The sequence below is a fragment of the Conger conger genome, chromosome 19 (genome assembly GCF_963514075.1).
Source record: "Conger conger chromosome 19, fConCon1.1, whole genome shotgun sequence".
Lineage (NCBI taxonomy): Eukaryota > Metazoa > Chordata > Actinopteri > Anguilliformes > Congridae > Conger > Conger conger.
This window is the reverse complement of record NC_083778.1, coordinates 22,394,490-22,405,464: the sequence shown is the minus strand read 5'-3', so window position 1 is coordinate 22,405,464 and position 10,975 is coordinate 22,394,490. Positions and strand designations below refer to the sequence as shown.

Below are 10,975 nucleotides of genomic sequence, written 5' to 3'. Positions count from 1 at the left end.
ATTTTAGCGTCCACATCCTGCTGACCTCACTTCCTGTCCCTGTGCAGCTACATGTACTGGACGGACTGGGGCGAGATCCCGAAGATCGAGCGCGCCACTCTGGACGGGACGGAGCGCGTGGTCATGGTGAACACGTCTCTGGGCTGGCCCAACGGCCTGGCTCTGGACTACGCTGAGAGCAAGATCTACTGGGGAGACGCCAAGACCGACAAGATAGAGGTGAGAGGAGCACAGGGGAGTGTGTGAGTGTGTGAGTGTGTGAGTGTGTGAGTGTGTGAGTGTGTGAGTGTGTGAGTGTGTGAGTGTGTGAGTGTGTGAGTGTGAGTGTGTGAGTGTGTTGGGCGGGGGGGTTTGAAGGGGGGCTGTACTCTGGCTATGAGGGGTTGGTGTTGGGGGGTTGGTGGTTTGGTGTATGTGGTGTTTGGGGCGGGGGGTTGGTGTGTTTGGGGTATGTGGGGTTGGGGGCGGGGGGTTGGGGTGTTTGGGGTATGTGGGGTTGGGGGCGGGGGGTTGGGGTATGTGGGGTTGGAGTGTTTGGGGTATGTGGGGCTGGAGTTGGGGGGTTTGGGGTATGTGGGTTTGGAGTTGGGGGGTTGGGGGTTTGGTGTATGTGGTGTTTGGGGTGAGGGGTTGGGGTGTTTGGGGTATGTGGGGTTGGGGGTTTGGGGTATGTGGGGTTGGGGGTTTGGGGTATGTGGGGTTGGAGTTGGGGGGTTGGGGGGCGGGGCCCACATCTGCTTCCTGTTGCCTCCTTCCTGGCTGCGGCGGCTCTGTTTAGAATGGCCCCAGAATGTGAAACCCAGCACAGATCAGTACAGACACAGGCCTTCAATCAGCACAGCTGCCAGTCCAGTTCTAGGGGAGATAGGTGGCTGATAGGTGGGAGGTGATGTGTAATAGGTGGTACATTACTCGGGCGGTTCTGATGCTGCAGTGGATTGTGGGAATGTGAAGGCGCTGCAGTTTCTGTAGAGAAGTTCTTCACCCCCCATCATTCCACACACTGGCTGAGGGCCGTCCTGAACTCAGACTTAAAAAATAAATAAAAGATAAAAATGCAGCAAGCAGCTTAGAAATGGTCTGGAAACAATAAAATCTGCTCCATTCAGCCAGAAATGTAGCCCAGAGAAGTGTTCCTGGGGGGGTGAGAGTGTGTTTGCGTGTCGTGTTTCAGGAGAGCTCTGCCAGGCTTGGAGAGCAGAGGGCTGGCCTGGGTGAAGGCTGCTCTGCTCTCCCCAACGCCGCTGTAGTCTCATGGGCTGTTCCTTTGCAGTGTGATATTATTTGGGAAGTGTGTGTCTCTGGACTGTTCCTCTGCAGTTTGAGATTATTTGGGAAGTGAGTCTCTTGGCTGTTCCCCTGCAGCCCCATTACGTTACATTTGTTTTGGTTAATTTGTGGCGCCGAAGTTCTGCTCTCAATGCTCTCTGGGCACAGTAATCGTGTGTCTGCGTGTGCGTGTGCGTGTGTACAGTGTGTGTGTGTGTGTGTGTGTACGGTGTGTGTGTGCAGTGTGTGTGTGAGCAGCTCGGTCTCCAGACCGGGACGCTGGGCTGGGAAAGCGTGGTGATTATTCTGGATGACTGGAGTGTGTGGTATTGTTTTTGCACATTGGTGGAAGAGGAAGGGGCAGCGATTTGGAATCAAAGGTTCTGGGTGATTAATGATGGTTCTGTTGAGCTGTTTAAGAGACTGGATACCCAATCAGCATGCAGGATCTGCGTGTGCGTGTTCTGATGCTGTGTTTGTGGTTCTGTTGTGAAGCTGTGTTTGTGGCTCTGAAGCTGTGTTTGTGGTTCTGTTGTGAAGCAGTGTTTGTGGTTCTGTTGTGAAGCAGTGTTTGTGGTTCTGTTGTGAAGCAGTGTTTGTGGTTCTGTTGTGACGCTGTGTTTGTGGTTCTCAAGCTGTGTCTGTGGTTCTGAAGCTGTGTCTGTGGTTCTGAAGCTGTGTCTGTGGTTCTGAAGCTGTGTCTGTGGTTCTGAAGCAGTGTGTGTGGTTCTGAAGCGGTGTTGTGGTTCTGAAGCGGTGTTTGTGGTTCTGAAGCCGTATTTGTGGTTCTGAAGCCGTATTTGTTGTTCTGAAGCTGTGTTGTTGTTCTGAAGCTGTGTTGTGGTTCTGAAGCCGTGTTTGTGGTTCTGAAGCCGTGTTTGTGGTTCTGAAGCCGTGTTTGTGGTTCTGAAGCCGTGTTTGTGGTTCTGAAGCCGTGTTTGTGGTTCTGAAGCTGTGTCTGTGGTTCTGAAGCTGTGTCTGTGGTTCTGAAGCTGTGTCTGTGGTTCTGAAGCCGTGTTGTGGTTCTGAAGCTGTGTTGTGGCTCTGTTGTGACGCTGTGTCTGTGGTTCTGAAGCCGTGTCCGTGGTTCTGAAGCTATGCTGTGGTTGTGAAGCTGTGTTGTGGTTCTGAAGCTGTGCTGTGGTTCTGAAGCTGTGCTGTGGTTCTGAAGCGGTGTGTGTGGTTCTGAAGCGGTGTGTGTGGTTGTGAAGCTCTGTTGTGGTTCTGAAGCCGTGTCTGTGGTTCTGAAACTGTGTCTGTGGTTCTGAAACTGTGTCTGTGGTTCTGAAGCTGTGCTGTGGTTCTGAAGCTGTGCTGTGGTTGTGAAGCTGTGTTGTGGTTCTGAAGCTGTGCTGTGGTTCTGAAGCTGTGTCTGTGGTTCTGAAGCTGTGTTGTGGTTCTGAAGCTGTGTTGTTGTTCTGAAGCTGTGCTGTGGTTCTGAAGCTGTGTTGTTGTTCTGAAGCTGTGCTGTGGTTGTGAAGCTGTGTTGTGGTTCTGAAGCTGTGCTGTGGTTCTGAAGCGGTGTTGTGGTTCTGAAGCTGTGCTGTCTCCTGCAGGTGATGAACATGGACGGGTCGGGCCGCAGGGCCCTGGTGGAGGACAAGCTGCCGCACATCTTCGGCTTCACGCTGCTGGGGGACTTTGTGTACTGGACCGACTGGCAGCGGCGCAGCATCGAGCGCGTGCACAAGCACTCGGCCGAGCGCGAGGTCATCATCGACCAGCTGCCCGACCTCATGGGCCTCAAGGCCACCTACGTGCACCAGACCTTCGGTGAGTGGACCCCTAACCCCTACACCATAACCCCTAATCCCTACACCATAACCCCTAACCCCTACACCATAACCCCTAAACCCTGCACTGTAACCCTTAACCCCTATACCCTACACCATAACCCCTAATCCCTACACCATAACCCCTAAACCCTAACCCCTACACCCTAACCCCTACACCCTAACCCCTACACCATAACACCTAACACCTAATCCCTAACCCCTAAACCCCTAAACCCTGCACTGTAACCCCTAAACCCTAAACCCTACACCATAACCCCTATAACCTAAACCGTACACCATAACCCTAACATATGTTCACAAGACCTTCGGTGAGTGTGTAGTGTCTGAAGCTGTGTGTGTAGAGTGCGAGTGCGTGTGTGTGCGTAAGAGTGTGTGTGTATAGTGTCTAACGCAGAGTGTCTCCGCCCCAGGCACGAACCCGTGTGCGGAGAACAACGGGGGCTGCAGCCACCTGTGCCTGTTCCGGCCGCAGGGCGTGCAGTGCGCCTGCCCCATCGGCCTGGAGCTGATCGGGGACCTGAGCACCTGCATCGTGCCTGAGGCCTTCCTGCTCTTCTCCCGACACACCGACATCCGCCGCATCTCCCTGGAGACCAACAACAACAACGTGGCCATCCCGCTGACCGGCGTCAAGGAGGCCTCCGCCCTCGACTTCGACGTGACCGACAACCGCATTTACTGGACCGACATCACGCTGAAGGTACAGAACGACCAGAATAATCATCGCTATGGTTACGTAGTCTCTCAGTCTGTCTGTGACTGGTAGTGTCTGTCTGTCTGTCTCACGCCACGCTCTCTGCTCAGACCATCAGCAGGGCCTTCATGAACGGCAGTGCCCTGGAGCACGTGGTGGAGTTTGGGCTGGATTACCCAGAAGGTATGGCGGTGGACTGGCTGGGGAAGAACCTGTACTGGGCGGACACGGGGACCAATCGCATCGAGGTGGCCAAGCTGGACGGGCAGCACCGACAGGTTCTGGTGTGGAAGGACCTGGACAGCCCCCGGGCGCTGGCCCTGGACCCGGCCGAGGGGTACGACCCGCGCCTGTCCCTCCCCCACAGGGGGCGCTGTGTTCTTCCATGCTGGCCCTTTTGTGCCCCTCTGTTACTCCTTGTTGCCATGGCGGCCGAGGGGAGTGTGTGACATGGCAGGTGTCGTCACAGAGAGCTGACGTGTTTTTTTTATCCAATCACGTTTCAGCTTCATGTACTGGACGGAGTGGGGGGGAAAGCCCAAAATCGACCGGGCAGCCATGGACGGGACCGGGCGCATCACCCTGGTGCCCAACGTGGGCCGGGCCAACGGCCTCACCATCGACTACACCGAGCGCAGACTCTACTGGACCGACCTGGACACCACGCTCATCGAGTCCTCCAACATGCTGGGTCCGTCAGCACTGACATACCTTAAATACCTCTCTCCCTCTCTCTCTCTCTCTCTCTCTCTCTCCCTCTCTCCCTCTCTCTCTCTCTCGCTCTCTCTCGCTCTCTCTCTCTCTCTCTCTCTCTCTCTCTCTCTCACTCTTCTCTCTCCCTCTCTCCCTCTCTCCCTCTCCTTCTCTCCTCTCTCTCACTCCCCTCTCTCTCTCTCCCTCTCTCCTGTCTCTCACCCCTCTCTCTCTCTCTCCCTCTCTCCTCTCTCTTTCTCTCGCTCCCCTCTTTTTTTCTCTCTCCCCCCTCTTTCTCTCTCCATTCTTTCTCTCTTTTGTATAAATAATAATAATCATAGTATCAATGAGGCATAATCATTGAAATAAAACAAATAAGGTAACTTAATAACATGATGACATGGAAACTAACGGCAGGGGGCTCTTGGCCATCAATTTGGAAAAAATGCAATGTAAATGAAATCACAAAATAAAGTGGTCAAATTAAAAAATAACGCTTAACTCAAAAATGCAGCAAATGTGTGGCGATACGAACATGAAACCCCAACGTGCGTTGTGGGTAACTCCGTATGAGGCACGAGTCTGGGTTAGTGTTCCTGCGTTCCTCCTCTCTGCTCCCCGCCGTGGTCAGTTTGATTAAGCCTCGCTCTCAGAACCTATGGACTTGCAGAACCCCCACATGTTCTCAGTTACTGTTTCTGATCCGGGCAGGTATGATGTGTGTGGCTGTTTGTGAACGCAGGCCAAGAGAGAGAGGTTAATGTGTGTTGTGTTTGTGTTATTAATGTGTTGTGTGTTGTGTTTGTGTCATTAACGTGTTGTGTGTTTGTGTACACGCAGGCCAGGAGAGAGAGGTTAATGCGTGTTGTGTGTTTGTGTCATTAACGTGTTGTGTGTTGTGTTTGTGTTATTAACATGTTGTGTCATTAACGTGTTGTGTGTTGTGTTTGTGTCATTAACGTGTTGTGTGTTGTGTTTGTGTCATTAACGTGTTGTGTGTTGTGTTTGTGTCATTAACGTGTTGTGTGTTGTGTTTGTGTCATTAACATGTGTGTTGTGTTTGTGTTATTAACATGTTGTGTCATTAACGTGTTGTGTGTTGTGTTTGTGTCATTAACGTGTTGTGTGTTGTGTTTGTGTTATTAACATGTTGTGTGTTGTGTTTGTGTTATTAACATGTTGTGTCATTAACGTGTTGTGTGTTGTGTTTGTGTTATTAACATGTTGTGTCATTAACGTGTTGTGTGTTGTTTGTGCACGCAGGCCAGGAGAGAGAAGTTAATGCGTGTTGTGTGTTGTTTGTGTCATTAACGTGTTGTGTGTTGTGTTTGTGTCATTAACGTGTTGTGTGTTGTGTTTGTGTTATTAACATGTTGTGTCATTAACGTGTTGTGTGTTGTTTGTGTCATTAACGTGTTGTGTGTTGTTTGTGTGCACGCAGGCCAGGAGAGGGAGGTGATCGCAGACGACCTGCCCCACCCCTTCGGCCTGACCCAGTACCAGGACTACATCTACTGGACGGACTGGAGCCAGCGCAGCATCGAGCGGGCCAACAAGACGAGCGGGCAGAACCGCACCGTGATCCAGGGCCACCTGGACTACGTGATGGACATCCTGGTCTTCCACTCGTCCCGCCAGGGAGGCTGGAACGCCTGCGCCTCCACCAATGGGCACTGCTCGCACCTCTGCCTCGCCGTGCCAATCAGCAGCTACGTCTGCGGATGCCCCGCCCACTACTCCCTCAACTCCGACAACAAGACCTGCAGCGGTGAGGGGGCGGGGCTCTGGGGAGGGGCGTGGTCAGGGGCGGGGTTAATGGGGGCAAGGGCTGATGTTTTATTTCAGCAGATGGAGGATGTGATGTCGTAAGATGTTTTTTTTTTTTTTTTTAAGATGTTGAAAAGTATTTGTGGAGATTGTGACAGTGCTGTTCTTCAACGCCCTATTGAGGTTTGCGTTGATAGACAGGGAAGGCTGGAAGCCAAGTTTAGTCCGAGCTCACCTCTATTTGACCACCATTTTGAGGGCTTCTGCTTAGCACAGTTTAGCACAGTGATTACCCTGGGTGAGCTAGGGTGCAGTTTAGCATGGAGAGTATCGCAAGAGAGGTGTGGTCAAGAAGAAACCACTGGTTGGCTCTCTCTTTCCTTCCCTGTCTCTCTTTATTCTATTTGCCTCCATCCTTCTTCCTCTTTCTCTTTCTGTTCTCTCTTTCGTTGTGCCTGTCTGTCTGAGATGAGTATTAACCCCTCATTGAGTGACAGAACTTAGTCCGGACATATTTATCTGTGTGTTGTTGTTAATGTTGTGGTTGGCTTTGCGGCCTCCGTGTTTAAATAAAGTTTGAATCCGTTCCCCTCCAGCCCCCACGTCGTTCCTGCTGTTCAGCCAGAAGACGGCCATTAACCGCATGGTGATCGACGAGCAGCAGAGCCCCGACATCATCCTGCCCATCCACAGCCTGCGGAACGTGCGAGCCATCGACTACCACCCGCTGGACCAGCACCTGTACTGGATCGACACCAAGCAGAGCGCCATCCGCCGCGCGCAGGAGCACGGCAACCAGGTAACGCCCGGCAACCAGGTAACGCCCGGCAACCAGGTAACGCCCGGCAACCGCGTAACCCACGGCGACCGGGTAACGCACGGCAACTGGGTAACGCACATGCATTTTGTCAGGACCCTGACGGTGTTCCCTCGCTGACTCCCCTCCAGAGTATGACGGTGGTCTCCAGCACCGCCGGCAGCCTGGGGCTGCAGCCCTATGACCTCAGCATCGACATCTACAGCCGCTACATCTACTGGACCAGCGAGGCCACCAACGTCATCAACGTCACCCGCACCGACGGGCAGAGAGTGGGCGTGGTGCTGCGCGGAGAACACGACAAGCCCCGCGCCATCGTGGTGAACCCTGAGAGAGGGTGTGTTACACACACGCACACGCACACGCACACACACACACACACACACACACTCTCACACACAGACACACACACATGTATATATACGCACACTCACCCACCCTGAGAGAGGGTGTGTTACGCACGCACACACACACGCGCGTACATATATATACGCACACACACACACACACACACACACACACACACGTACATATATACACACACTCACACTCACACACACACACACGCGCACACACACACACGTACATATACACACACACACACACACACACACACACACACACACACACACACACACACACAGACACGCATGCGCTCATACACAGACACACACACACAGACACACACACAGTGATGGCATTATCAGCTGATGGTCTGACGCGTGTCCCACCTGCGCACAGGTACATGTACTTCACCAACCTGCAGGAGCGCTCGCCCAAGATCGAGCGGGCGGCGCTGGACGGCACGGAGAGGGAGGTTCTGTTCTTCAGCGGCCTGGGCAAGCCCGTCGCTCTCGCCATCGACAACCAGGTGGACAAGCTGTTCTGGGTCGACTCGGACCTGCGCCGCATCGAGAGCAGCGACCTCTCCGGTGAGTCGGCGCTCCGGCGGGCGGCCATCTTGCCTTCTTGGGCGTCGCCCAGTCTGGAATCTCTGCCGGACGTATTCCACCTCCCTCCCTTCGAGTAGATCGCTTACGATGGTCCAAGCTAACTCTGGTAGCTTGCTTCTGACGCGACTCTGGTAGCTAACAGTTTGCAGTGTGATAAATGTGCTTGACTAGTTACCAATGTTGACTCACGGTTAGTTGTGAAGTTAGCTAACGTTGGCTGGCTTGAACGTCCCGACAGAAGATTTTGAAGTAAGCGAAGTTAGCCGAGAGCTATCTGGTGTTAGCCAAAAAGCCAGTCCGATGCCCCCCTCATTGTGGCAATGGGGAGGTTCTTCATTCTTCCCTGATAAAATAATGCTGCAAAGCCACAATAACAGGTTTAATATGCAAACTCTCCCAGCTGGGCAGGAACATCTGGGCGGAAAGAGGGAACGCAAACAGACAAACCAGAATGTGTGAGCTTTAAGCACCCAGGTCTGTGTCTGTGCCCCCCTCTCTCACGTCTCTCCCGGGCTGACTGCTCCTGCAGGGCATTGTGGGATAGGCCGGAGTGCTAGCTCAGCTGCTCAGTGCCCGATAAACAAACGCAGCTGCTTGTTTTCCAGCGCTGTTTGCTGTTTACCACTTTTCTGAGGTTTCTGCCTTTTTTCCTTTTTTTAAACATGAGAAACCTCTTTCACCAGTGCTGTTTGGACCCTGTGCTGATTGTGATTTCTAGATTTTTCCATGAGGTTGTAAAACCAAACGTTAGTGGGAAATTCATGTGATTTTTTTTTTCGTTTTTCCCAGTGAATGTTTTGAGGGTTTTTTGGGGTGGGTCTCGTTTTTGACTCCACTGAACTGTCGGGGAAAACATTTTAAAGCTGGTTTTAGTTCTGGAATCTTCTTCCCCTTCTTGGGGATGCATCCTCTGAAGACGTTTGACATCATCAGGCTGAAAGGGCCAATCAGAGAGGCGCATGCTTTTCCCCCACCATCTGATTGGACAGCGGGGAGCTGTGTGCGCAGTGGAGCTCCCTCAGCACATTCCAGCGGTATTCCAGCGATCCACACGTTCCCGAAGGAATGCCAACCATTCCGGCCGGAGCGGGGCCAGGGGAGGGCCAGGGCAGGTGACTCCTGAGTAACCCGAACACAATCCCCAAATTATCCCCCCGCCCCGCTCCTGGTCCTGCGCTGAGCTCCAGCCGATCAAACGGCTGAAGAAGCACTAATGGAGTCTCTCCCGTCCACCGCAGGACCCTGGCCAGCCGGGCTGGCGGGTGGGGTCTAAGTTGGGGTTGCCGGGGCGATGTGCGCGGTCATTAGCCGCTGCACAGATGTGCGCTGGCCGCTCGGCTGTAAATAGCGCCGGGATGTGGTGGGAGGGAGGATGTGCGTTACCCCCCAGGAGGAGCTGGGCTCAGACTCTTTTAGCCAGCGGTGCGTTCCCCCGCCCGCACCGCTGAAGGTCCTGTGTGTTCGGCCCGTAACTCCACTCGCCCTCTCAGGACTCCGGCTTTGTTTGTTTCTGTCAGAATTCTTCACCCGGTGTCAAAATTGACCCCAACGGGACGTTTGAATCTTTCATTGTGGTTTCTAGAATGTGAAGAATGTCTAGACTCAAATATTTAGGACATTTTTTCCAAAGAAATTTCACCCAAATGGCTGCATCAGATTTTCAGCATATTTTCATAATTGGGTGGTTGTGCACATACAGAGATACTGTAACTGTAGATCATCTTGAGATCATCAGAGATACAGTAACTGTGGATCATCTTGAGATCATCAGAGATACTGTAACTGTGGATCATCTTGAGATCATCAGAGATACAGTAACTGTGGATCATCTTGAGATCATCAGAGATACAGTAACTGTGGATCATCTTGAGATCATCAGAGATACAGTAACTGTGGATCATCTTGAGATCATCACCAGTCAGCAGCCGTCCCCTTCCTGTGTTCTCTGAAGGAACGTAGGAATGCGTTCAGGTTCCTGTCCAAACGCTGGTGCTTCTGGGCTCAGATTAAGGTTCTGTTTGTGCCTGACCGCCCGCCCCTCCTTCCTTTGCCCCACGTCAGTCCCTTTGCCCTACGTCAGTCCCTCTGCCCTCAGTATCTGACCCCACCTCCGCACCCCCCTCCCCGCCCCCTCTCTGCCACAGGAGCCAATCGGATCGTCATCGAGGACTCCAACATCCTGCAGCCCGTGGGCCTGACCGTGTTTGGGAACCACCTGTACTGGATCGACCGGCAGCAGCAGATGATCGAGCGCATCGATAAGACCACGCGGGAGGGCCGCACCAAGATCCAGGCCCGCATCGCCTCCCTCAGCGACATCCACGCCGTGCGCCAGATCGACATGGCCGACTACAGTGAGCATGCCACACGCCTTTGTTCTGCCCGTTTCTCTCCTGCAGTGGTCTCCTCTAAGACAAGCGTCCCTCCTGCAGTGGTCTCCTCTTAGACAAGCACCCCTCCTGCAGTGGTCTCCTCTAAGACAAGCACCCCTCCTGCAGTGGTCTCCTCTAAGACAAGCGTCCCTCCTGCAGTGGTCTCCTCTTAGACAAGCACCCCTCCTGCAGTGGTCTCCTCTAAGACAAGCATCCCTCCTGCAGTGGTCTGATTGGGCGCGTTCTCTCTCTCCTTAGATAAGCATCCCTGCACCTCGGATAATGGCGGCTGCTCTCACATCTGCATCGTGAAGGGCGACGGCACCACGCGCTGCTCCTGCCCCGTGCACCTGGTGCTGCTGCAGGATGAGCTCTCCTGTGGAGGTAACCCCCCCCCGTCCGTTACAGCGAAACCCCTCCCCCCCTCCCCCGTCCGTTACAGCCTAACCCAGCCCCATCATTACTGAAACCACGCCCCCCACCTCATTACAGCATAACCCCGCCCCCCTCATTACTGAACCCCGCCCTCCGCATCTCATTACAGAGTAACCCCGCCCCCCACCTCATTACAGCGTAACCCCGCCCCCCTCATTACCGCGTAACCCCGCCCCCTC

At 53.5% G+C, this 10,975-nt stretch overlaps 1 protein-coding gene across 1 annotated transcript in view; it reads left to right on the top strand.

The window, feature by feature from the left end:
- lrp6 (low density lipoprotein receptor-related protein 6) overlaps positions 1–10,975 on the top strand; it is a 45,196-nt gene that overhangs the window by 22,346 nt on the left and 11,875 nt on the right. The window contains exons 7-17 of the mRNA XM_061229129.1: positions 48–219; positions 2,826–3,042; positions 3,476–3,765; positions 3,870–4,096; positions 4,266–4,450; positions 5,894–6,220; positions 6,816–7,018; positions 7,168–7,373; positions 7,778–7,968; positions 10,134–10,343; positions 10,620–10,745. Of these exons, the coding sequence (XP_061085113.1) occupies positions 48–219; positions 2,826–3,042; positions 3,476–3,765; positions 3,870–4,096; positions 4,266–4,450; positions 5,894–6,220; positions 6,816–7,018; positions 7,168–7,373; positions 7,778–7,968; positions 10,134–10,343; positions 10,620–10,745 (2,354 nt within the window). The remainder of the gene's footprint in view (positions 1–47; positions 220–2,825; positions 3,043–3,475; positions 3,766–3,869; positions 4,097–4,265; positions 4,451–5,893; positions 6,221–6,815; positions 7,019–7,167; positions 7,374–7,777; positions 7,969–10,133; positions 10,344–10,619; positions 10,746–10,975) is intronic.